At 54.9% G+C, this 25459-nt stretch overlaps 1 protein-coding gene across 2 annotated transcripts in view; it reads left to right on the forward strand.

The window, feature by feature from the left end:
* The first annotated feature begins 3475 nt into the window (after positions 1–3475).
* The window catches only part of TEX264 (testis expressed 264, ER-phagy receptor), a 43167-nt gene continuing 21183 nt past the window's right edge, over positions 3476–25459 (forward strand). Inside the window, exons 1-4 of one of the 2 annotated variants that reach the window (XM_074913959.1) lie at positions 3476–3603; positions 4548–4615; positions 5756–6047; positions 12520–12741. In XM_074913959.1, coding sequence (XP_074770060.1) covers positions 5769–6047; positions 12520–12741 — 501 coding nt within the window. In that variant the 5' untranslated portion in view covers positions 3476–3603; positions 4548–4615; positions 5756–5768. The other variant, XM_074913960.1, reaches the window with a different exon arrangement.

Raw genomic sequence — 25459 nt, forward strand, 5'->3', positions numbered from 1 at the left:
CTTTATGCTCTCACCCTGACCACACACCCCAGTCCTGCCCCTACCCTGCTGAGCTCTGTCAGCACAGCTCCTGCCCTCCACAATGTTTTACCTCTGGAGAGGACTTCTCTAGTTCCTGGTGTGGGGTGGATTGGGCACGTGATAAAAATGGGGAAGGTTTCCAAGCGGGTTCCAGCAGCATGGATGGGTGGCAGTGTGGTGCGAAATCCTCCAACAACGGGATGGCTGGAGCAGGGACACTCAGGTCCTGGGATGTGGCACCTGCCTTGTGGGGCAGGAATGGGCTAAACTGCACGTCACGATATGTGGGTGTGTGGGACCACTGTGCCATTTGATCATGCGTCTTGCTCTGAGGAATGTAGTTTTGGGCTTCTCTGAGAAACAGCCTCTTGCTTTCAGCTCTGTCTCTCCAGGCAACCTCCTGCCCACCAGGTGAGCATCTTCCATGTGCCTATGATGCCTTCCTTCCAGTTATTCCCACAACTGCTGGTCTCCCTTGTTTGTAAGGGACCAAGTGCTTGTCTTGGTTCATCAACAATAATGTGGAGTTGCTGTGTTACAGGCAGCTAGGAAGGACTTCAGAGTGGGGCCTGTCTGTGTTGGTATTGATGAAAATTCCCCAGAGCTGCGCACTCTGTTCTGGCCTCTTGCCTGCCCCTCTAGGGAGGGTATTTCCATGATGAGTTAGTCAGAGTTGTTTGTGTTTTGCCATTTTCCCAAGGTGATAAGCATCCTTATGACATCTATTTGCTTACTGGGCATCCAAAGCGAACTGGACAAAGCTCAGCTCACCTCCTCCAGCAGATAAAGGCACCCAGGGCAACTGAGAGAGGAATGACAATGGCACATCTTGCTGGGTCATGGGAGCAGGAGATGGAGGGTCCAGCAGATGAGAGCAGAACTGGGAAGCCAGGGTCTGGGCCACAGGCTGAGCCAAGTGCCTTGGCACAGGTACCACGTGCCCCACTGATATGGTGTGGAGCACTGATGTGGAGTGCTCAGGGAGTGGTGTGCAGTGACTGCCTGTTGAGCACCATTGCTGACTGCAACTGCTGGAATGAAGCTGAAGTCGCTCCATACAGCGGCTGAGGTGGATAGAGAAATGTTGCCTGGAGCCTGATAGGTGGGACTGTGCATGATCAGTTTGCCCACATCAGCTCCTGCTTACAAGCCACCTCCATTTCCGTCTGCCATTAACGATCTGTGTACCCCATCAGAGATGCGTGGGGCCCAGTATGGCCCAAACAAGTCTCCTGAGACAAAACGTCTGCCATAACTGGACACCCAGGACCCTGCTGGAGAGCTGGCCTGGCTGGCTGACACTGTCAGAGGCCTGCAGTGGGCGTGCGATGTGGCTGAGCAGTGCTGACCAGGTAAGGAGAACTGGGGAGCCCTCCAGAGAGCAGATGTTTTACATCTTTCTGCCTCAGCTCTTCTTGATGTACAGTTTCAGAGTGAAGGCATGAAGTTCTTAAGTGAGATCCTAATTTTAGCATTTGCTGTTGTAATGCGAAAACATAAGTGTTAAGTATTAAAAGTATGCTGAGTTAAATAACTTCAAGGCTGGAGGAAAGAGAAGTGTCTGATGGCCAAAGCTGCCCGGAGCTGGCAGTTAAAGGGCTTTTGAGTTCTGTTCCTCTTCCTGCCAGTGATTCACTGCATGGCTCCAGGCGAGACACGTAACTAAGCTGAAATATTTTCTTCCAGCTGCAAAGGAGCTGTAACACCAAATACAAGGAGGGCCTCTGAGGTTCAACTAATTCCAGGTCACAGAAAGCCTCGAGATTCTCACTAGGAAGTTGCTGGAGAAAGGCAAGTATTACAGTATTTCAAACTACTGTTCATAAATGAGCTCTTTGGCTTCACATTGGTGAAAAGCAGTGCCTGGAACTGCCTCTGCGAACAGCCCCGACGAAGGGGGTTGGGATCTATGGGAAATGGGTGTGAAACCACAGCAGGAGAGACAGCAGCAAACTCCACTGCTTCTTGCTGCATCTGGAGGTGGCTCAGGCAGGCGGGTTATTGGCTGTACCAGCAGAGGGGGCTGAACCCTGCTAAGAGGGCTGAAGAGGCAGGAGAAACCTTAATGTAAAGAGAGAGGTGTGAAGGTTGCTCTTACACAGGGGGAAGAACAGGAGGATGGGAATTATGTCTGGGCTCTTCTAGCATGTCTCTCTTGGAGCAGGAGGTGGGGAAGACTGCTTACTCCTTTCAGGTACTGTGTTTGGTCCCATTCCTTGAGAGGAAATGGGGACCTGAGGGGTTGTCTGAATAAGTGGCAAAGGCTGTGGGCTGAGCACCAGTGCTCTGTGGTGCTGTGTGCTCCATGGGGAGCCGCAGGACAGGGCCTGCTCCTACAGGTATCATGAGGTAGGAGCAGGCTGTGAAGCTGCCTTGGGACAGAAGTTTTCGGAGTACATCAGAGCTCAGGGCAGCGAGGGGCGTGCAAGATGATGGTGCTCCCGACTAGCACCTGTGCTGGCTGATGCTTTGTGGGTTTTCAGCAGCTAGTTAATGTGGTTCCCCTCTGGGTAATAAAGCTCAGCTGATGGAAAAGAAAGTGGTCAGTCTCCTGGCTGCTGGCGAGGAGTGCCCGATGCCTGCACCAGGCGGAGGGAAGACAAATGAGCCGAGAAAAACTGGTCAAAGCCCCCAAATCCTTGAACATAACAAATGTCTCTTTTTTAACTCTCATGGTGCTCCCCCTTGTTGGCTAGTGCTGCCCATGTCTGCCGAGCTATCTGGCTGGTTTTCCTTCCAGCTGGGCAGTGGGAAAAGCTGGAACAGGGGCAGAAGCCGTTTCTGCCAGGTTGCAACAGCCCCAGCAATGTGCCGGTGGGAACCTGCGAGTAGCTCACAACCCTCTCCAGTGCTGAAGAGCCGCTCTGCCCACTGCCCCGACCAGGCAGGCCTTGTGGTCAAGGCCATGACGCACAGCCGGTGCGTCCTCTAGCATCGGGGCACCTGTTTGTCCAGCACCCGAGGGAAGGAGCCCATTAGGTGGTGGCTCCAGCTGTTACGGAACCTGAAGCTCTGGAGTCATTCAGGAGGGACGCGTGCCGAGTGCCGCAGCCCTAGCGCAGGGGAAGCGGGAGGACACAAGGAAATCATTTGCCGTTCGCGGCCAGCAGGACCGAGCTGGCTGTGAGGGCGGCGCCGTCCCCAGCACAGGGGCTCGGGGGCCTGCCAGGCCGTGCAGGCCCTCCTCCCGGGCTGTGGGCCGCAGAGCCGGGGGGAGGGAGGGGAGGGGAAGGAAGGGCGGCAGCCGGGAGCTGTGTCGGTCCCCGCCGGTCCGCCCGGGAGGGGCCGCGGCCGCCGGACCCGCTCGACGAGGGCGGCTCGGGCTGCCGCTCGCTCTACCCGCCCGCTCGGGGGCGCGCTCCCCGGCAGGGCGCTCCCGTATGCCGCTGCCCCGGCAGGCGAGAGCGAACCGACGCCGCCGGCCCCGCCCCTCCCCCGGCCTCTGCGCGCGCGCCCCGCGCTTCCCCCCGCGCGCAGCCGCCGCCTGCCGGCACCGGGGCGGGCCCGGCGGCCCCGCGTGAGCGGGGCGGGGCGAGCGAGGCGCCGGGATCGCTCCGGCCCGGCCGTCACCGGCGAGCCCGGGTGAGGAGGGCGGGGGGGCGCTCGGATCCCTCCGGCCGCCGCCGGGGCGGAGGGGGTCTCTGCGGAGGCGCGGCGGGCCCGGGCAGGCCAGCGCCGCTCCGGTTCCCCCCAGGCCGCGGCCTGCTCGGAGCCGGCGGGCGGCGGCTCGGCGGGTCCCTCACCGCTCCCTCGCCGCTCCGGCGGTCAGGCCGGTGCTGAGGGCGCTCCCGCTGCCGGGCAGGGCCGAGAGAGGCGCCTTCCAACCGGCCGGCCGGTGCCGCCCGCCGCCGGCACTTGCTGGGGCCGCTCGGGTCAAAGCCGGCCGTCCCCCAGGCACGGGCACCGGGGCGGGCACGGCCTCCTGGCCGGGCAGAGCTCTGCTCCCGCTGCCCGGGAGGAATGCAGGTGGGAAACACCTGCCGGCGGGAACCGGGAAGAATAGCCCAAAATCCCCATTTCTCCTCTGGGGCTGGGTGCTGGGCTGGCAGCTCACGGAGAATCACCAAGCCGTGATGTGAAGTCACAAACCGGTGTTGGTCACAGGGAGGAGGTGAGGCGCTGCCGGGAGCCGGGATGGACGTACAGCTCCGGCCCGGCCATAGGGCTGGGAGCGCCCCACTGCGAGGTCACTCGGGAGCAGCACCGGGGGCAGCTCCGGTGTCCCCGGGGAGGTGGGGAACGGGCCGGGGTGGGACGCGCCAGCAGCGGCAGCTGCGGGACATTGTCCGCCTTCACCGCTCCTCTCCAGTTCCAGTGTTTCTCAGCACCTGTGTGCTCAGCTGGAGCTTTGGGGAGAAATCTCGGCCTGCCAGGCCCTGCAGGAGCAGGCGCTGCTCGGGACGCCCCTCCTCGGGGCAGCAGGTCCGAGGCTGCCAGGCGCCTTTCGGGTGCTCTGCCCCGACTGTTTTGCTTTTCGCCTCGTGACTCTGAAAGGAAGCAATGATACTTATTTTTTCCTGCTGCAGCACCGCGGATCCTGCACCCCTGTGGATCAGATGTCGTGAGCCGTTTCTGGGCTGAGCTGGTTTTTCAGGTGAGTGGGGCCGTGGTACGAGATGGTGCCCAGCCTGCGCTACCGTGGCACCAAGAGCACAGCCGGTGGTGCCGGCTCTGCAGGGCTTCGTTTTGTTGTACCCCTGCTAGCCGGTGTCAAGCAGAGCGGAGCCGCCCACAGTTCCTACCAGGATGTGGCTTTTCTCTTGACATAAAGCTGAGCAAGCAGCAGTCACTGTGAACGACTTTTTTTGAGCAAAGTGTGTTAATAACAGGGAGGTAAAGGTGAATTGTTTACTTCAACCTTTGCTTTCAAACATGAAAGTCTCAGGGGAGCGTCACAGCCAGTCCTTGCGAGCAGAGCTGTGTTTCAAGGGAGAATAAAACACAAACAACTCTCCTGCAGTGGTTTGGGTTGCAACTCCCCAGAGTGGTTGCACTTGGTGGGTGAAAATGAGCAGGAGGCGTTCACCAGGCTGTTGTGTCCCACAGTCAGCGTGAGAGAAAAAAGATGCCAAACAAAACAGGAAGCCTTCATTGGGGTTATAAAAACTCTTAGGTTAAAAAAAAGCCATTGGAAAGCAATACCAGTAATTAATTGCATCCGAGTGTGTTGGGGATGCTTTTTCTAGCTGTGTCATCAGCTTTCTCCGAGCCTCTCTGGGTGCTTGTATCTGGATGCAGGGCTCGGCTCTCAACTGGTGTGGTCCTTGTTTGGATTGTTAAAGGCCTGGACTTCCAGACTTTTTGAGAAAGGGACTGCCCTGGTCACAGTGTTGCATTTGGTATCTGTAAATGATAAATTATTTGATTATGGTCCCCTGATCCTTAACCCAGTGCCGTGTATCTGTTGGGTGATGTGGGCTCCTGGACTGGTTTTCAGTCTCTCCTGGATGCAAGGCTGAACATGAGCAGTGTGGCTGGTTCTGGGGAGATGAGGACAGTGCCTCTCTGCCCCTGCTCCATAACCACCTTATTCCCAAGAGGCGCTGAAGCAGTATAATTTGTACCTTGTGACCAATTGGAACAGGCTGATGCAACGTTGGACTAATATACAGGAGGTTTCTGGGGTGTTTCCACTGTCTTTTAAGCTTCACACATAAGAGGAATTTGAAGTGGCTGTGCTTATCTGAGTGCTAGCTTAACTCCCCTCCTTTTTCTTCTTACCTCTTGCTGCTAGTGCATCAAGAAGCATGGAGCACCAAGTATCCATCATGTCTGACTGGGTTCTCCTCGGGCTGATCGCGGCGCTGGTCACGCTGCTGCTGCTGACTGTCTTCGGTTTCGTTGTCTACTCGGGGCTCTTCACGGAGGTGGTTGTGAGTGCCGGCTCCCCGCCTGTCAGCAACATCACGCTGGCCTACAAGTTCAGGGTAGGCCCGTATGGTGAATCCGGGCAGCTCTTCACAGATGGCTGCAGCATCTCCTCAAAGCTCTGCTCCATCGGCATCTACTATGACAACCCTCACACGGTAAGGTGTGCCCAGTGGGGCTGGCACGCTCGCGTGGTCAGCACCTGGGTTCCCAGCTCAGGGTGCTCCCTGACTGCATTTCAAGCACTTGCAGCTCATCCTCTTCAGATGAGCACTGGGGTTCGTAAGGTCTCCCAGATCTGCAGAGGATGCTCTGTGGGGAAGGGTTCCTGAAAGCAGGTGGCTTCTTGGATAACCCTTGGAAGGCGTTGGGTGAGCAAAGCTTGCTATCATCTGATAACTCCTGCTGAACAAGTTATCAGCAGGATAATGCATCTGGTTATGGAGCAGAGGCCAGTGTTCATGACCCCAAGGTGAGACATGCCTTGGCACATATCCTGGCTGCAAGAATTGCAGCCCAGGCTCTTTCTGGACTTACAGCTCTGTAGTTGAAAGCAGATGGTCTCTTCAGCTTTCTCTGTCCTCATCTGTACTCCTTCTCTTGCTTCTAGTGCTCTCATGTATTTCTGAGCTTCCCTGTAGTCCTTTCATCCCCTGAGAGTTCTTACTGAAACCTCAGGTGGTGCGTGCTGAGGGCTTCTGTCTGATGAAACAGTTACTCCATGATGCTCTTCAGTCTGAGAGGTGAGCAGAAAGTGCCCAGCCTGATGGCTGCTAGCCAGAGATAATCTGTCGGGTACAAAGCAGGACAAGGAGCAAGCAAAAGTGCATCAACTTGCTGGGGGATGAGGAGCCTGGCGGGGGATGAGGAGCCTGGCTGCTGATGCTAGGTGGCACTGGGGTCTCCGAATAATGGCATATGGGCATTTGTCTGTGGCAGACAGCCTGGCTCCCCAGTAATTCTGCAGTAGCTAGTGTGACCGTGGAGGAATGCCGTGGGGGGGAGGGACAGCAGAGTGGCCAGCAGCTGTGTGTGTGCTTGGGCACATGTGCTGCGGGCTGGCACGGGACACAGTGCTTGTGCTGCTGGTTCTCACCCAGTGCTTCTGCTCTGGGGGTGACTTGTTTTGTTTTAGGAACCCTGTTTCATTGCTTGCAAGGTGGTGCTCCCAAGTATTGGACCTGCTTAGTCTTGACCATGAAAACATTGCGCTGAGTGGACTGTGACTGGAAGACATCAGAGGCAAGAAAGCACTGAGCTTGACTGTACTTGGTGCAGCCTGGTGCGCTCAGCCACCTTGTGTCTTTGTATTCTGTGGCGAGGTGTCTTATCTTTACCTTCCAGTTTTTGCTTCTGGATCACGGGAGGCAGAGGAGAGACACTGCCTCATCCTGACTTGGGGAGGACAGTGGCGAAGAGGATGTCCCCTCGCTCCTGGTGTGACCTGGGCAGAGGCAGGGTTTGACTAGATGTTCTCGGACACTTCTGTCTGCAAGATGTGTCATGTTTGGAGTGGGTGAGGGATGGGAGCCTTGGGGAGTCCCTGGTGTGCTAGGGCCCATGTGGTCACAACGGCCAACTCCTCTGCCACTAATTTGTGTCCTTGTGTCGAGGTCCTCATCTGGAGTTGAGAACCATGGTGCTGCTGCTGCTTCTCCCGGTGTCTCTGGGGGTGAAGTGAGGCAGCTGATGCTATCAGAAGGGTTCAGCATCCATGCTTGGTGCTGCCCTGCTCAGGCTGTGATGTGGACATGCCTGTGGTTGCCCTGCAGACCTTATGCTTGGGCACTGTGCCTTGCCTCTCTGTTTGCCAAAGTGTGGGCTAGTGAAAGCTTATACTTCTGAGGCCCGCGGATACCGATAAGGATATTTGTGGTGACTCCTGCTGTAACTGGCACAGGGAGTGCTTTCCCTGGCAGCACCAGGCAAGGTTGGGAAGGAGTGTCTCCTACATGACCCCAGAAGGCTGGGCTGTTCATGGAGGATGAAGTTGCCTCCTCTTTCTGGTCCTGTGTCTCTCTTCTTCTCGTCCTGAATCTGTCACATCTCTGCCCTTACCCCAGTGGTTGGAGCAGGCAGTGGGGCTGCAGAACTTGTCTCTGGGTCTCCAGTGACCATCCAGGGTTTTGGAAGCCAGCTGTTTCTCCTTTTGCAATGGGGTCTCTCGAGAGGGGAAGACCTCCTCTGTCAGCATGGCTGAATGGCATCTGGTGACCAAGGAGGCCCATTTTTGGTGTGAGTGAGTGGGGAAGATTTCTCTGGATTCAGGGCTCAGCTGGTGGAGACAGGTTTTGGCCTGCTGTGGTCAAGGCACACTGGGCCTCTGCTTGGTGGCACAGCTGGTGCCCAGTCTGGACTGGAACATGCTACTGCATCTGAAAGTCATCTTTCCTTCCCTGACAGGTGAGTTCTCTACTTGCTTGCTCGTGGACTGGCCACTGATCTGGTGTGGGTTGTGAGTGTTGTCAGCTGGTGTGCGAGCTGAGGGGAGCTCCTTGCATGGGGCAGGGGGCTGTGGAGACCTACAGTCCACAGTGAATGGTAGTGAGTTCATGTGGATCTCGGAGGCTGTATGGCCCCAGGTCTGTGGGTCAGGCTGGGAGACCCTGGTGGTGACACTGGGCAGGGGAATTGCCTCCCTTTGGGAGACTGCAGGGCAGGTGGTGCTCTGGATGGGCACGGCAGGGGCTCTGGGAGCTGCATGTATAGAGAAAGCCTGGAGGGTGCTGGAAGTTCTCAGGGACCAACAAAGCCTATGATACATCTGCGACCAGGCGTCCCAAGCTCTGGAGGCTGTGCAGCTGGCTCTTGTGACGGGAGCCTAACCTGCTCTCAGAGGCTTGGCGGGCAGCCCCGCAGACCTTGCCCTTCTCTGGAAGGGCTGCCTTTGCTCATGACATTGAGAGGTGACATTGGCCTGAGGCTCCTGCCTCCACAGGCGCTGTGGTGGCTGGGGCACAGCAGGGCTGTGCAGGACATAGCTGTGGTGCCTGGGGCTCTGCACAGCAGTGGGAGCCTCCTCTCACCTGACACCTGTGAGCGCACTATCAAACCTGGGTCTGCTGGAGCAGCCGGGGTGCTGGTGGGACCTTCCATGGGCTGATCTGTGGCTCCTGAATTGGTTCCTATGGAAATATGTGTCTTACCAGCGGGCAGGCCAGGCCAGGCAGTGTCCTTGTCCTTGGGCAGGATGGGCAGAGGGCTGCCTTGCCTCCAGACAGGTGAAGACGTGGCTAGTTTTGGCTGGGTCGCTTGGCTGGGTGCTGCAACACCTGTGCCTGGCATGCTGGCTCAGGTGCTGAGCATCCCGGTGTCCCCTGAGGTGCCCCCGTGTGCTTGTACCCTCTGTAGCCATGATGGTGTGGGAGATGGTGTGTGCTGCTTGTGCCTGGAGGTCCAGGGGGGTGGAGTTGCTCACCCAGGCTACCTTTTCTCTGAGAGGAAGAGACGACTTCCTCCTCATTCTCAGTGCTCTCCTGACCTCAGTGAAGCACCCTCTGGCAAAGACCAGTCCACCCAGAGCTGGCCACCCACTGCGGATGTTGACTTGTCACCAAAAATAGACCTTTTGTCATCAGACAGCAGAACATGCTTGCTGCCTGCTGTGTCCCACAGCGTCCCTGGCTGAGTGCCAGTGGGCTCTGGCCAGACAGCCACCTCGAGCCCTGCTCTTAGCTTCTGGCCCCTGGAGGCTTTGGTGCCCCCAGTGCTGCAGCAGGAAGGGGCTGATGACTGGCTGGTGTGGTATTTGCTGTGCTGGTGGACTCATGGCCAAAGGAGGCTCTTGCTAGGAAAGAGGACAGGGGATACCAGAGCTGGGGAGCAGCGGCCGTGTGCCACTCTTAGCTGGGAGTGGCAATGGGGGGAGCCCCATGGCCTGGAGCATGTGGGATGCCTTGGGGTCATGCCAGGCCTTGGGGTGCACACTGTCACCAGCATCCCCAGGGCTCCCTGCTGGCTCCTGGCTCTCCTGCATTCACACAAGGAAGCTCCCCAAGTGCTGCTGAACTCCTGCCAGCAATGTTTTATGTGTTTTAATGGACAAGATTAATATTAATTTGCACTTTTTTTCTTTTTCCTTTTTATTTAATATTTAGCAGCCCAGAGGACTTCTCCCTCCTCCTTCCACCTCTGGAAGGAACAAAAATAGCTCCTCAGCAAGGACTGGATGTGGCAGGCGCGTTTGTGCTCAGCTTCAGCCAAGCACTTCTGCTCACATTTAGCTGTAGGCATGTGCTAAGGCCTTTTGCCTGCAGTCCACATGTTAGTGTGCTCAGCAACCAGCCTGTGCACAAGTGTTGGATGGATGAGGCCAAAATGCTCTTTGAATGCAGGGATGGGTTTTGCTCCCATTGGCAAAGCTGCTGAATAGGTTCACTAATAATTTTGAAAACTACTCTGTCAGGACGCTTGATGGAGCAGAGGTTTTGATGAGCACCTACCCAACCTGAAAGGACAAATTTATTAGGGAAAGGCTGGTTTTAACGGCAGTATTGCCTTCCTTCCCTTGAGATGGGCTTTGCCAGGCAAGGGAGGAGGCAAATTTGCCTTGCTGCTGCCCTTGAGAAAGTGCCTGTGGGGCTGTACACTATGAAAAAGAAAGTTAAAAGAAGGGAGGAAGCAAACGTGCCTGGCCCAAGTGGTGTTGCTTTGCTCAGGACATAAATGGAGATTGCCTGTTTAGAGGAATTTTATCTTGATTTCCTGTATCTCCTTGCTTCATCTGGACCTTTCCCCATGATGCCTTTTACTGTTGCTTCTTGCTGTCTTTGGGCTGGATCTGTTTCTTCGCTGCCCCAAAGCAGTGATGCTCGGCACAGCCCTGTCTGCAGCTCCCCCTTGCAGCACAGGAGGGCAAGAGCGAGCCGTCAGGCACACAGTCCCCAGCCTGATGGCTGCTGCTGCTTCTGACAGTCTGTTTTCTTCCTATTTACATCTGCTTGTGTTTCCCCTCTGGGATGGTCCTGCCGTGCAACAGTAAAGGGTGTTTAAGGGAAAGGGAGGGCAAGGAGTGCTGTGTGGGGTAGTTATGCTTCAGGAGGAGATGTTGCTGAGCTTTAACACAGGCAGTTAGGGCTGAGATGGGGGAGTGCAGAGTGGAGATCCCCTTGAGGGTGCACAGGCATGGGAAGTGGTAATACGCTGACCTTGTGTGCACCCTCTCTCCATCTCCTGTCATCTCCATGAGAGCTTTGTGATACTAGTGCCTGCAGGGTGTCCGTCCATCTCACTGCTGCTCTCGGGTGTCCTGCCAGCTCCTGGTGAGTTTTGCCGCCTTGTGTGGCCGGAGTTTGGAGACTTTGGTTCTCCAGCCCTCACTAGAAGGATGGTTGGCAGAAGTTGGCCACATTCGGGCATCTGCCGCTCCTGGTTATTGGCTGCCACATCATCTCATTATGCAGCAGGCTTGAGAGCCAGTGGCAGGGAAGCACGAACACTCAGATGGTGCCCCCTGTACCCCATATTCTTCCTGGGCTCCTTTTTTACGTCACTGTGCGCTGGGGGAAGAATCCTTGTCTCTGCCTGCTGGTTCCTGCTTCAAGCATATCTTTTTTTCAGGGCAGACAAAGGTTGGAGTTAAGGAGGGAGCTAAGCTTTGATCTCAGCAGTAGGAGGGCATGTTGCACCCTTAGGTGGTACTGGGGGGGAGTTGCTGGGGTCTTCTGGCCCCTGCCATGTTCCTGCCTAGTGCCATGGCTAAACGAGAACTCAAGAGGTGGTATTTTGTTAAAAACCAGAAATGAAAGCCATGGTCTGGGTCAGCTTTGGTGTTGAGATGGCCGGAGTCCTGTGGGCCATTTCTGTGCTGGGAGCAGAGCCTTGAGCACCCTCCTTTCAGGGCTGGGAGCCCTGCAGCCTCCTGTCTTAACGGGAGGCATCCCCAAATCTGGAAAGAGAGCGTGTTTTATGTTTTACATGTTGTTGGGGTCCAGGGTGGAAGGGGATGTTTTTCTCTTAGTGTTGTTACTAACAGGTTGGTGACTGCATGTGTCCTGGTTTCCCCACCCCTAAAACTGTGTGTCTGCTAAGGAGGGATGCAGCAGCCTCTGGATTTCTCTCTGGCTTAGTACTGGTGGCCTGTGATGGTGGGTTGTGTGTCCAGGTGGCTGCTGGGGGCAGATGCCCCTGCAGGGTGACCTCCTTGGGAGTGGGATGGAGGCAAGCTGGGCAGGTTGTGGTCACATTCCTTTTTAGCCCTCGCCAGAGTCTTAGGGATGTCCTAGAGATGGGGACAGTGGTGAGCATTTCTCAACAGTTGGGTCTCTGATGGGGGTGTCAGGAGAGACACTTTCTGCAGTGGCTGTCACCTAGGGCGAGTTTAAATGAGCACCCTGGTGGGGTTTAGTTCTCTGCTGCAAGTCCCTCTGCCTTCCAGGGTGGGGAGCAGTACCTTCCCCGCTGGGCTGGGAGCTTAGGCTGGGAGGAGTGTGGACAGTTTGGGCCTGGGTCAGTCTTGGTTAGGAGTGGGCACCTGGTCTGGTGTGCTTGGTCATGCTGAGCTATTGCATTTACCTGGTTTACAGTGGTCTGCTGCCTTCATGCTCAGCAGGTTGAGATTTTGGCCAGTCTTATTCTGTCTTCTTTTGGCCTCTCTTCTTCTGACACCATCTGTCTGTCCCCCTCGATCAGGTGTCTCCAGAGAAGTGCCGCTTCGCCATAGGCCGAATCCTGAGCGAGGGAGATGCAAAGCCATCGGAAGAGCAGATCAAGCGGTTCCAGAAGTATGGCTTCAAGATCTTCTCCTTCCCTGCTCCAAGCCATGTGGTCATGGCGTCCTTCCCGTTCACTACGCCATTGTCCATCCATCTAGCAGTCAACCGTGTCCACCCAGCCCTTGACACCTACATCAAGGTAAGCAAGCATGGCGTGAAGTGTGTTGCATGTGTTTGTGGACTGTCAAAGGCTTCTCTCGCTGACAGCTGATGGGCCTGCTCTGACGTGTCATCTCTTGATGTCTTCCCTTGGGCACTACCATCAAGATCTCCTCCTTTTGCAATCTGGCAGGTAGTTCCTCAGCAGAGATGTCCTCCCATTTGCCTCTGTAGGCACAGGGGTGTCTTTTCTGCTGTTTTGTGTTTACGAGAAGCAAGTTCTCATCTGACGCCTTGCTGCTCTTCTCCTTAATGCAGAGATAAAAGCTGGTTTTCCCCTTGAGTGCCTTGCTTGTTGTTAGGATCTGGCAGGTATGTGCCCCTTTGGTGTAACGCATCATGCCATGAAACTTCTGTTTCAAGTGCCAGCCTCACCAGTGGGGCAGCTGTCTTCTGCAGGGGGTGGGAGGAGAAGTTAGAAACTTTCTGGCCTGTGGTCTTATGAAGACTTGATTTCAAGCAAGACATTGAAATTTGTGGCCCTTGGCCCTGGCTGGGCAGGCAGCTGCTGTGGGCTGTGTTTGCCCTTGCCCCCAGGCAAAGCAGGTGGCCATCCCCCCTTCTTCTGGTCTTTTTGATTCCAGCTCTGCTGCCTTGCTCTGGCTGCCAGACCAGCTGCGGCAAGGGTGTTCCCAGGCAGCACATCTGATGCAGACACCTCCAGATTCAGGCTTTCTAGAGAGTGAGGATGGTCCTTGCCAGCTGGGCGATGGAGGGAAGGGACCGTCCTTCCTGGAGGGGGAGGATGCTGGGGAGGGGCCAGCACTCAGCCCCTGGCTTATCTGACTGTCAAGTTCTGTCGCTTTCGTTTGTTCGTGTTGAAACACACTATTTATAAACTTGCTTTTCCTGGCGAAACTCCCAGCCCTGTGGGGGAACCGTGCGAATCCTTCCAGCCTGCGCTGTGCTGCAGGATGGCTGCCCGGGTGCCAACCCCAGAACTTCAGCTGGGGGCTCTTTGCTGACCCTTCTGTCCACCCCAGCCTTAGGGAGCTGCCTGCTGGTACCGGCAGAAGATACGTTAACGCCAGCGGTGGGTGAGACTGTCACTGTTCGTGCCCCCAACCCTTGCTGGAGAGCAGAAGCACTTCTCCCTTCTCCTCTTCTTGCTTCATCCTCTCTGTGTCTCCTCCTGGAGCTCTGCTGGCTGTTTTGGTGCGGCGGGTATCGGGCTCTGCTGCCAGCCCTGCGGCGGACGCGTGGGTGTGCAGGGAGGGGGCCGGTGCGGGTGGGAGCATCAGGTTGGCTGCGGGAGAGCTCAGCGACGCGGGGCTGACGCTGCCTTACTTGGGGAAAGGTCCTGGCGAGCGCATCTGTCGCATGAGAGATGGAGTTGTTAAAGCTAAAAAGGGAACCATGGGTTGTTCTGGGAGCACCTGGCAGCATTTAATGGGAGTGGCCGACTTCAGATTAAAATAAATAATTGTACAGAAACGCAGCACCCAGAGCTGCATACGGAGTGAGGAGACCCATTTTGATCTCTGCCCCAGTCCCAACAGCACGTGTGTCAGGTTGCATGCCTGGGTCCCTCCCCAAGTCCTGCAGCAGAGCGCAGCCCCCATGCCCGTGTTAGACTGACCGTGGGGACACAAGCAGGGAGACGATGGGGTTGCCTTGCCGGCACAGGGCAGAGGAGAATGGATGCTGCCAGTCCCTGCATGATGCTCCGTGGGGCCCTGGCTTCCTCCGACGTGGTGTGGGGGGCTTTGGAGACTGCAGCCACACCAGCAGCATCCCTGCCACTGGAGACTGTTTGCAGCCACACCAGCAGCATCCCTGCCACTTCTCCCGCGGCTGGACTGCCTGCGTCCCTGGGGCTGTGCTGGCACTTCCTTGGGTGGAGGGATGGGAAGGGAGCGGGGAAAGTTTCATGGAAACAGGTGACCTGTGCCCGCTCAGTGGTGGGAATGGGGGTTGCCATGGAGACAGCTCCAAATAGCATCCTTCATCCCACCCCCGGTGCCCGGCTCCCTTAAGCAACCCGAGACAGCAGCGAGACAGAGATTTGCGTTATTTATTTATTTCATGTTGCGCCTGCTTTGAGAAGGGCGCTGTTAATGAGAGCCGGGGGTCAGGCCTGCCGAGCACACGGGTCTCCCTGCTGCCCTCCCCACAGCAGGGAGGAAGGGGGTGGGCTGGCAGAAGCCAGGAAGCATGAAAGGGGGCTCAGCGGCAGAGATGAAACACTGGCAGGCTCCCGTGGAGACAGGGAATTAGCTGAAGTGGAGGAAGAATGGCATGGCTGCCTAGTCATAGGAAGGAGGTGTGGGAAAGCAGGGGATGGAGAGGGAGGAGGAGGCAGGGAGAGAAGTGGAGGGTGGGGAGGAAGGGTGGGGAAAGCTTTGGAGATGTTGAAAAATAGGGGAGGGGAATGGGAGGAGAAGGAGACTGGAGGAGATGTGTGGGGTGAAGGAGCTGAGGGTTTGAGGACTGACTGAGGGAGCAGGACCGCGAGAGGTTGTGGGGAGGTCTGGGGCAGAGCTGGAGGAAGGCCCACCACAGGTGGCCTCCAGCGCCCTTCCTGCCGTGTCCCCTGAGGTTAACTGTTGGGGACATTGGGCCTCTGAGGCCGAAGGCTAGTGGACATGGAGTGGGAGCATAGCTCCCTCTGGACTCACTGGTGCTGTGCTGAAGATACCGGGGATGCCGTGGCTCAGGTTTCCCAAGCAGTGTGGGTGCAGTGTTGCTGGCTTTCAGCAGCCTGGGTTTTGAGCTTCCCAGTCTGCTACCGCTTCAGCAGTACAGGAAGGTTTAAAAATGAAATTTATGACAATGATTTAAAAAAAATTAATAGGATGGCGGAGTCTCAGGGATGGAAGGGAGATGGTCTGACATGGAGCAGGAGGTGCTGCAGTCAGGCTGCCCTTGCAGCATGCCTCCTCACCCCCCTGGCTCTCATGGGGCTCAGGAGTTGGCATTTCCATGACTCTTTGGGTGCAGCCATGGCTTTTGGAAACTGGGGGGAAATGGCTGCAGCCATCCCCAGAAGGTAAGAGGATATCCTTCCCCTGGGATGGCAGGCTGGCAGCAGCAATGTCTTGCTGGCTAGCATTGCCTTTGGAGAAGCCCAGGAGATCCTGCTAGCTTGTTGTTCCAAGCATGGATTATTTAAGGCATAGACTGGGGTTATTTAGTGTCCCTTGAAAGCATTTCTTCCTTAATAGCTCCTGCTGATGCTTCTCCCTGCTGCCAGGTAGGTATGCCCCAATTTTCCAGGGTGTACATTCCTGCCTCATGGCACAGCTACCAGTCAGACCCAGCAGTACTGACTCCTGGGTGTGAAGGAGTTCTGCAAAGCTCTTCTCTGCTGGGGATCCTTTCTGACAGCTCTGGGAGTGGGTTATTCCTCTGTAACCTCCTGCCATTTCAAGCAATGTTTATTCTGGCTTGGGTGTAACGAACTCTCCACAGTGGGCTGCGTGTACCTGTGTGTCTCTGGATCTGTGCTGATATCTAGTGGGTACTGCCAGGTGGGTGGGCTTGAATCTCCTGACCCCTGGGCTCCTGTGGCAGCCAGAGAGGTGGCTAAATTGCATCTGAGGCAGAGCTGGCTGGTGTCTCCCAATGCAGCCCTAGAAGTAACTGGCTGAACCTGGCCTCTTTCAGTGGGGTCAGTTTTGTGCTTTCTCCAGCTGAGGAGGATGTTCAAGTGGAGGGATGAAGGAGAGTGATGCCAACATTGTCCTGGCTGCCTTGCGCCCTGCTCTGAACCAGAGCATGAGCTGGCTGGCTCCAAACTCTGACTCTGCCTAACTTGGAAACTGGGGTTTATTCTGTTTAGTTGGCCTTGAAGAGGCATCCTCAAACTTTCAAGAAGAAAAAAACAATCTGCTTTTTCCCTTCCCCTGGCTCTGTACTAGGACGTTCCCCACCTCCGTGTGCTTGTGAAACACTGCTCTACAGTGCACATCTCAAGCAGCAGCGGTCGGCATGGGCTCTGTGATGCCAGGAAGGATTTGGGAGGCCATCAGTTTAGCTGCTGCCTGGCATGGGCTGCCATGCCCCTCTGCACCTTGGCCCCCAGTCTACAGGGAGCCAAGGCAGGGTGCACTATGTGGTACTAAAAAGACATGGCTTCCTCCTGTTTACAGCCAGGAAAACACATTATTCCTTTGGCCACTAGCTTGGAGCGAGCTTTGCTTCCCTTGTTGGCCATGGGAGTCACCTCTTGCCTCTCTCTTTGATGCGCTAAATATACAGAGCTTGTAAAGTCTTCCATTGGCATATTTTCCATATTTTCCAATCTTAATTCTTGGGGGTTTTTTTGAACTTTTTTTGGAACTTTCTAAGGTGAAACCAGGAAGTTCTCTGACTTGTCAGTAGCACAAGTGGATGATTTAATTTGGCAATGGTTTTATTGCTGTGGTGCACAGATCTCTGGTGGATATCTTGTCCCCTGCCATGGACCCCCCCAGTCGTGAGTTTGTTCTGAGCCAGCTAACAGTGACTTCAAACACGTGCCACTGTCCTTTGATGGAGTGGTAGTTTCTTGATTAGAAATGGGAAACGGTACCAAGTCCTTCTCTGAGTTTAAATAAATGGCGTAGGGATTAGTTTGTTTATCAGTCAAGCCCGCAATCCCCACAGAAATAAATCACTTTTGCCAACAGAATCTGACAGCTGTAAACATGTGTTGGTTGACATTAATTATGCTGGTCTCCTTTGCTTCCTGGTGATCTGGTCTGGTTGCAGCCATCCGTTTATTTTATGTTGGCTCAGTCTTTGCCTGACTAGCCTGCGCTTGCCCAAGTCTGCTCTTCACCCATTTGTATATTGGCAGGTGCAGGCTGCTGTCTCTCCTGGGACAGAGATCACCCTTTGACATGTGGACAGCTTGTCAACTGGGACTTGAGCATGTTTTAAATGTATGCTATCTTGAGCTGTGAGCTGTGTGTTATATCTTCCTATGGAAGAGCAAATATTTCACCTGCATCCTCTGCCGACATTGTCTGGCTTTGTCCTAAGTCCATTGTGGAAATACCCACTGAACGCTCCCCTCTTCTCAGTGGCACCACCGAGGTTTCCTCTGGCTGGCGTGTCTGGGATCTGTGCCATCCTTCAGACTCTCCTCCCCTACCCAGCACCCCAAACAGCTTCTTAACACGAATGATTTTCTGTAGGGGACTAGGAACCTACACGTGGTCCTTCACGGCAGCTAAGCCTTGGTGCCCAGCACCCTTGTGAGTGTGGCCACACCTTGTCTTTCCCTCCCACTCCCCTGACTGCGCTGCCACGGCTGCTGGCTTTGCTCAGATCTGTTGATGTTGCTTTTCTCCCAGTTGTAATAAAAGAAGGTCTGTGGAGCTCTGTTCCCATCCCAGACAGTTTGTGTTTCAAAGGTGAAACCATGGAGCAATCTTTTGGCTTGGCTGTGTCAGGGGACAGGGGTCAGGGGTTGGCAGCTGGTAAAACATTTGCAAAGAGGAATCAATTACTGGGATGGCTTTCTACTTAAATTCTTTCCCCTGGCTGGTTTAGTTTACTTTAGGCTCTGTGAACGAAGCCTTTTTAAGTACTAGCTTATCGTGTGCACGCGGTACGGGCTGCAGCGTGCATGAGACGCAATCGCAGCAGCAGCTTCTGCCGATCAGCTACAGGCCAAGGTTTTCCTCCCGGGGTCTAGGAAGTACTACAGATGCCCAGCCCTCTCTGCCAGTGCTGTTCCTCAACCACAGCTTTGCTTGTCCTTGTGAACTGCTTTGGTCTCCTGCAAGCTCTGGGGACCACAGGCTGAAGACCAGTGCCCAAGATGGAGCCCTTACTGAGCCAAGGCCAGTCAAAGTTGCATATCCCTCTCCCCAGGGAGGACAAGGAGCAGGATACCTTTATCTAGAACTCTACACCACCAACATGGGACTTTGCTGCCCTCACTGCCTCCTCATGTGGGCCTGGAAGGACTCATCCAGGTGACCTTCTCCGTCTCTGCATAGGTGGGTCACCCTGCAGAATATGCCTGTGGCTTTCTGGGAGATGGAGCTCTCCATCCTCCTCCTTCCCTTTTCCCATGCACCAGGGTGACCATGGGGATCGGTTTCCAGATGCCTTGAGAGGTTTGGGGTGCTGGGGAGAGAGGTTTTGCCTCAGCTGCTTGGCTAGGTGGGATGACCTTCAGTTTAAGCCCACATGCACTTGAATATAGGTCTGTAGAGTTACCAGGAAGACAGGAGATTATCTGATGCTGTTCAGTGATCCACACACATCAAATAAAAACAGAGGAAAAAGAAGCCCTTGAGAGTCATAGAGGATTTGACGTGTCTAACTCGTATTGATGGCAGAGATGAGACCAGAGCTGACAGTGTGACAGGCTGCTGGGCCCTGGGCTGGCAGGGGCTTAGAGTAAGGATACAGACTCTGGGGAAGCCTTTGCATGTGTCTTCACCAGTCCCAAGCTGGGCTGCAGGTTGGGTCACACATGACTTGTGCTCTACAGACAGACCTTGCTAGCACCTGGGGGCTGCAGCAGCGACAGGTTGGGGCTGTCCTTGGTGATTGTCCCTCAGATACCTCCAGTGTGGGTGATAGCCACTGACCAGTCCCATCTCCAGTGGGTGGTACTTGGTTGGGGTGGGGAGGTGGCTAATGATGGAAAACCCTGGGGAGGTGTGAATGCTTGGGGTGGATGGTGCAGACAGACTCCTGGTGGAGGGTGAGAGTTTCTTCCTTTCCAGATTTTTTCACTTACATAATTTTTTTGACCTCAACATTATGGTCTGACTTGGAGTGGGGGATTGATGACAAGCCATCTCCCTGGTTTTGCCCTACTGGTGATAGCCAGCCAGCAGCAGGGTTTCAAAACGAGGGGGAAGAAACAAGACCCATCCTACTTATTTCCCCCTCTTAGAAATAAACCCCAACTCAAATGTTGCTCTGGCTTACTTTATCCTATGACCAAGGAAGCCCTCAATAGTGTGGCCTGTCACTCATATCCACACATGCTACACAGTGGATTGAGTCTTTTTTCTCCTTTAGGAACCCCATTGGGCTTGTGGATGTGTTGGGTGTTTGCAGACTGCTCCCTCAAAGAGCGGTGGAGCACAGGCTGATGTTTGCGGCATCTCCCTGCAGCTAGGGAAACTGGACAGGGGATGTCACATCCAGCGTGCCACATGCTGCTGAGGTCTTCCACTGCTGCTTGTGGCAACAGGAAAAGAAGGGAGAGCAGAAGAGGGCAACATCAGAGATGGCTTTGGGCAAGTGTTTCTGGTGGGCACTGGGGCCTGTGGTGGTGTGCGCTGAGTCTGTCATGCTCACTCCTCTCACCTAGGCTTTATGCACCCTGTTTCTGCTGCTGGGGTATTAAAAGAGGTGATGTGAGTAGGTGAGATTTTTGGTCTTATTTTAGGGAAAGACAGTTTAAGGATGGGAGTCCCAGTAATCTGCAACTCTCTTCCGACCCACCCCTGGTTCCCCACAAGCCTGTTGTTGTGGGGGATGAGGATGCTGAGGATGAGCACTGGAGTAGCTTGGCCAGCGGTGCTGGAGGGTGCCCTTGACAGGCATGTGCTCCCTACCAGGAGCCAGTGGAGCTCTTGATCTTGGGCTGGGCAGGAGGAGCAGGCGCGGAGTGGGCACTGCAGTGCTCCAGCCTGAGCCCCTCCAGAAGGTGACGTGCAACTGCAGGAACTGGAGAGGGACCCCGAGGTGTCTCTGCACGGGCTTGGTGCCTTCATGGGCACATTCATCTCCTGCTGACCTGCCCTGACAGCTGCTTTTTCAGTGGTCTCTCTCCAGCGAGGCTGCCTGTTCGTTGGCAACCCCTAGTTACATGTCACATCACATCAGTTCGTGCATTCATGGCGACTTTTACTTATTAAATATTTTTAGTGACAAAACCCTCCGAAGAAGTTTCAGTCCTGCAAACATGAGTGACCTTGCCTTCAGCGCTGTGCGAGGCAGGGGAGGGCAGGACGCCCATGAGGTCAGGCTGGGAGCTGAGCCAGGTGGAAGGGTTTTGTGGTGGGCAATGTTGTTTCACACCATAGCGACCTTTGGACCCGGCTCAGCGTCGTGCAGCGGAGCAGGTCCCTTTAACCTGTGTCTGCAGGGAAACGCGCTCCTCCTGTGCCGCTAATGGAACATATGGGGATCCGGGGCTCTGCGTCACGTCTCCTGCCACTCGCAGTGGGCATCCCCACTTTCCCACTTTTCCAGAGGAATTTGGCAGCCCCAGGCCACTACTCATCTGCTGTCAGTTTTTCCCTGGTCCTTGCAGGCGGGCAGGCAGTGCCTTAGCACTGGCTGTGCTTCATGTTCAGTGCTGGGCGCTGCCCTGACGGAGCCAGCGTGGCCAGCTTGTACCGGGCAGGCCAGTGTGTGCCTGTTGGTGTGTGCTGGCTGCCCGGTGCATGCCAGTGCCCCATACCTGCTGCTCTGCCACCTTGTGCTTGCAAGCGCATGGCTTCTGTTTCAGCTCTGCTGTTTGGTTGCATGGGGGCAGGTGTAAAACTGCAGCTCTGGTGGCATAGCTGCTGTGAGCAGAAAAGAGGTTTCCTGGCCAGCTTTGAGCTTCAGTAGTTACAAAGGCTCCTTCCCTGCCTCTGCAGCTTGTCTCCTGTGTGAAATCACCCTGTTTATCCCCAGCTTCATGTTGACTCCGTGCAGGCATCTGCCCTAGCAGCAGGCAGAGGAGTCCTGGTCCCAGGCAAGTGACTGATAGGGGATGCAGGTTCCTGGCCACTGTGGCCTCCCTAGTTCTAAGTGATCACAGAATGAAAACAGCTAAGGTTAGAAGGGACATGGAAAGGTCATCTGGCCCAACCTTTCATGGGAAAGGGAGACTGGATGAGGTTATCTAGCACCCAATTGCATCTTGAAAGCCTCCAGCAGTGACTCCCCTGCATCCCTGGGGAGGTTGTTCCAGCTGGTGGCTCAGCCCCAGGTCTCTGCTACTGTGGGTGCTTTCCTGTGATGTCCAGCATCTTGATTCTATTACCATCCCAGCTCCTTTTCCAGGAGCATTTCCAAAGGCAGCTCCTGGAAGGAAAGCAAACTTCCAGTGCCTGCCTTCCTATGCATGCCAGACCACGTGGGCATCCCTGATGGCCCAACAGCCAAAAGCTTGTCCCAGTGCTGTCTGTCAGCCTGTGGTCCTGCTGGGGGGTATTTTCATCCCAGAAGGGAGTGAGAAGACACCTTGCTCTCCTAGATGCTGCTTTGGCAAACTGGGGCTCGCAGCCTCGTAACGACTTACTCAGCCTTGCAAAATTGTCAGAGAGATGAATCCACTCAGACACAAAGATTTGCTCCCCCCTCGCCTTTGCAGTGAGGATTAATGATCGCAGAGGAAGCTGGGGATATTTCATACGGCTGTCCAAGGGAGAGAAAGAACTGAAATGGTTTGCCTTGGGCAAGGAGGGAGAGTAAAATACTACAGTGCTTTTCTGTCAGATCTCTTTATCGACTCAATCTGTACATGTGCTCTCCCTGAATGTATTTATAGAGAATCCCAGAGAATGCAGTTGGCTCAAAAGGTTTTCTTTGTCCGGCATTGGAGACGGGTCCAGCTCTCTCAAGCAGTGACACTGTCCCAAACCTTGGGGTCTTCCCTCCTTGCCAGCTAGTCAATTAATTCAAGGATGAGATTGATCTGCCTCTCTGCAATTATTTTAGCAGGGTCCTAATGATTTTTTTCTGGGCTGGTTCTTCCCTGTAGCCCTCTGAGCCAGACCTTGCCAGCTGTGCCAGGCTTGAGAAACAGCAAAACGAACCCAATCAAATGCGAAACAGCTTCTTAGAAATACTGCTCTTTTCCAGCAAATGCTGTTGGCCCAGTTTCTGTGGCTGTGAAGCTCCCACTTTGAAACCTGTGGAGCAAGGAGATAATACATTTGAAAGCAGTGGCATTTTTACCTCCAGAAAAAGGACCATTGTGCTATGACTAACTTGCACTTTTTAGATTCTAGTTAGGTATAAAATGGTAGGAAAGGCCCCACTTCAGGGAGGGCAGGAGAACGAAAACATTTCTCTTCTGCACTGATGGATGAGTCGCGAGGTTGGGTGGTGATCAGATCACAGGGATGAAAGAACAAAATCGGTTCTTGTTCCTTCCCGTGCCGAGAGCTTACGTGCCGTAGGCGAGGCGCTGGCTTTGGGGCTGCATCGGTGGCTGGAGCACTGGCGAAGCGGCTGAGCCCAGCTGTTTGCTCCGAAGCAGAGGGTCACACTGAAAGTCCCTCAGGGTCTCTTCTTTCAGCAGGGCTATATATGCGTATAACCCTGTTGTCTGTGCCTGCCTGCAGCAGCCGCTGCCCTTTAGATGCTGTTTGAGTTGATGCCGCTGCATGCTGGTGGCCTTGGGCGGAGGCAGCGGGCTGGAGGTGTCCTGAGCTGCCAGTCCTCGTGACCGCGACAGGCACAGTGGTCTGTGGAGCTGCTCACATCTTGGGGAGGCTTTCATGGGCTCAGTGTGTGATTTTGCTCTGTTTATGCTGTTGTCTGGTGGCCAAACTCTGCCCGCACCCATAGGGACCCACAGCCTTTGCAGAGTGGGTGCGGGCTACGGAGAGGTGCAGTGGTTTAGTGCAGACCTATGTACGTCAGTACAGCCTGTCCTGCTTTGAGGAGCAAACATCTAATGCTTAACTCAGGTTGTCTCGACAGGCTGAGGAAAATCATGCTGTCAAATCCTGACTCTCTTGAACTCCTCCAGATTTGCCAGGGCTGGGTTCATCTTTGTGGTCTCCAGCTGCCTCTGCCATTGCAGGGCTCCAGAGCAGCTTGCAGCCTGGTCTGTGAGCTCCTTGAAAGAGGAAGGTCGAGCTGTGCTTAATTCTTGGCTTGCAGGGTTTTGGAGAGTGCCTGGGAGCCCTCAGCTCCAGGAATCCTTTTGTCCTATTTCTCTTCCAGCATGTGGCAGCTTATTCCAGCCTTTTTGCTTCAGCCAAACTGGGGAAAATTGGAGCCTTTCACAGAAATGTTGGCAGTTTGTAACTCCGCATCCGTGCCCAGAACTGGCAGGGATGACTCCAGGTTAGAACTGCCCAGAGGCAGCTGATGGAGGTCTGCAGCCTGTCGGGATGTCTGGGCTTCCTGCACTGCTTCCCCTGCTCCATCCTGGGCAAGTGGCACGCTGTGGCGAGCCTCTCCTCTTCACCTGGTTGTATAGGAGCAAGAAAAGGCATTCATTCCCCTGCTGTCCCACCACAGTGGGCAGAGGAGACAGCAGCTCCCTGGGGACAGTCTCAGGGATGAGTCAGTGCTTGTCCTCTGTCACCCTTGAGCTGACTTTTCTCAGGATCTCTTCTGTCATGTCTGGCATTGGTAAGAGACCAAAGGTACCTGTTACCCTCAAGAGTGGATCAGCACCTGATGGACCAGTGCCTCCAGGTGTGCCAAGGCTGCATCCTATTTCTTTGTCCCCACCCCAGCTGAATTTTGCCTTTCCTGGGCTCCTTGATGCTCTGGTGAATATGAGGAGGTTGATGCTTATGCCTGGCTTGAGCAGATGCATTTCTGCTGGCTTTGTTGGAGATATGTTCTCCCTTAGGTAGGGTGCCTCTGCCCTGCCAGGGCAGGGGGAAAGGATGGGGCTGTAATGAGAAAAAGGATGTGCCTCCAGTGCGGAGAAGAGGAACAAACCTGCCTAAGAGGGGAGATGATGATGATGGAGAGTCACCTCTCCTTCTGGGTAACAGAGAGAAAGTAGAAAGATTTCTGTGCTGACTTGGAGCAGAGCTTAGGTACAGCTTTTGGGACAGAATCAGACTCCTGTGGCTGCCATGTCCACTTTCTCCAAAGCTCACCTCTTAGAGGGGTTCAAAATATGGATCTCCTGGCCAGTGTGCAGAGGGAAGCTGAGGAAAGCTTTCAGAGGCTTTCGGGATTGAGTGAGCAGCCCAACTGCAGCAGAGCTCCACTCCAGCTTGCACCAAGGGAGCATCTGAGGGGTGCTGGGAGTCCTGAGCCAGCACAGAGCAGGGAGAGGGGAGACACTCGAAGCCAGCCCCCTCTGGCACTGGGACAACAAAACAGAGACACTGGGAGCCACAAAATGGAGTCACTGGTGGGGTTTGGGGTGTGCTTGTCTTCCAGGCCACTGACATCTGGATTTTGCACATCTACATTTTGCATGGCTGTGTTCCTCCTAAAGCTCAGTGAGGCTCTGCTGATCTGAGGCTGAGTTCCAAATTTAATGACACTGAATGGTGCAGCTTTACTTTTCAAAGGGTCTAAGGGAGGGGAAGGATGCCTGGGAGTTTCTGGCACTATGGAGTAATTGGGGTGAATTTTTTTTTCTTTTTTTTTGCTGGCTTGTACAATGACTGCCGGGTGCTCATTCCACAGACGGATGGTTTTACCTGTTCATCTTCTGCTAATGTGAGGAATTATAACAACCCCGCAGGGATGAAGGGAGGTGACGGAGCCGAGTGCAGCAGGGAGAGCAGGTTAGTAACTGCTCTGCAGCCCTGGTTCTGGCTGCTTATCATAGTGATAACTGGGCACATGTTGGCATCCTAGGACCCCTGAAAACTTCTGCTTCTGTCCCTCTCCTTCCACACACCACCAACCAGAAGATCTGATGTATTTAAAGCTGTTACAGTGTCCATTTCCCTTATCTTTGCAGCTCTGTGGGGCGGATCTTAAGGCAGAAGTGCTGCTTGAAGGTCAAGGACAGACCTTTAAGGCAGCTGGTAGAGTGGTTGGTCTGGGAGTCCCTGTCCCAGCACAGCACTGGGGGCTATTGCCTTTCAGAAGAAACC

Source organism: Athene noctua, chromosome 10 (assembly GCF_965140245.1).
Source record: "Athene noctua chromosome 10, bAthNoc1.hap1.1, whole genome shotgun sequence".
Lineage (NCBI taxonomy): Eukaryota > Metazoa > Chordata > Aves > Strigiformes > Strigidae > Athene > Athene noctua.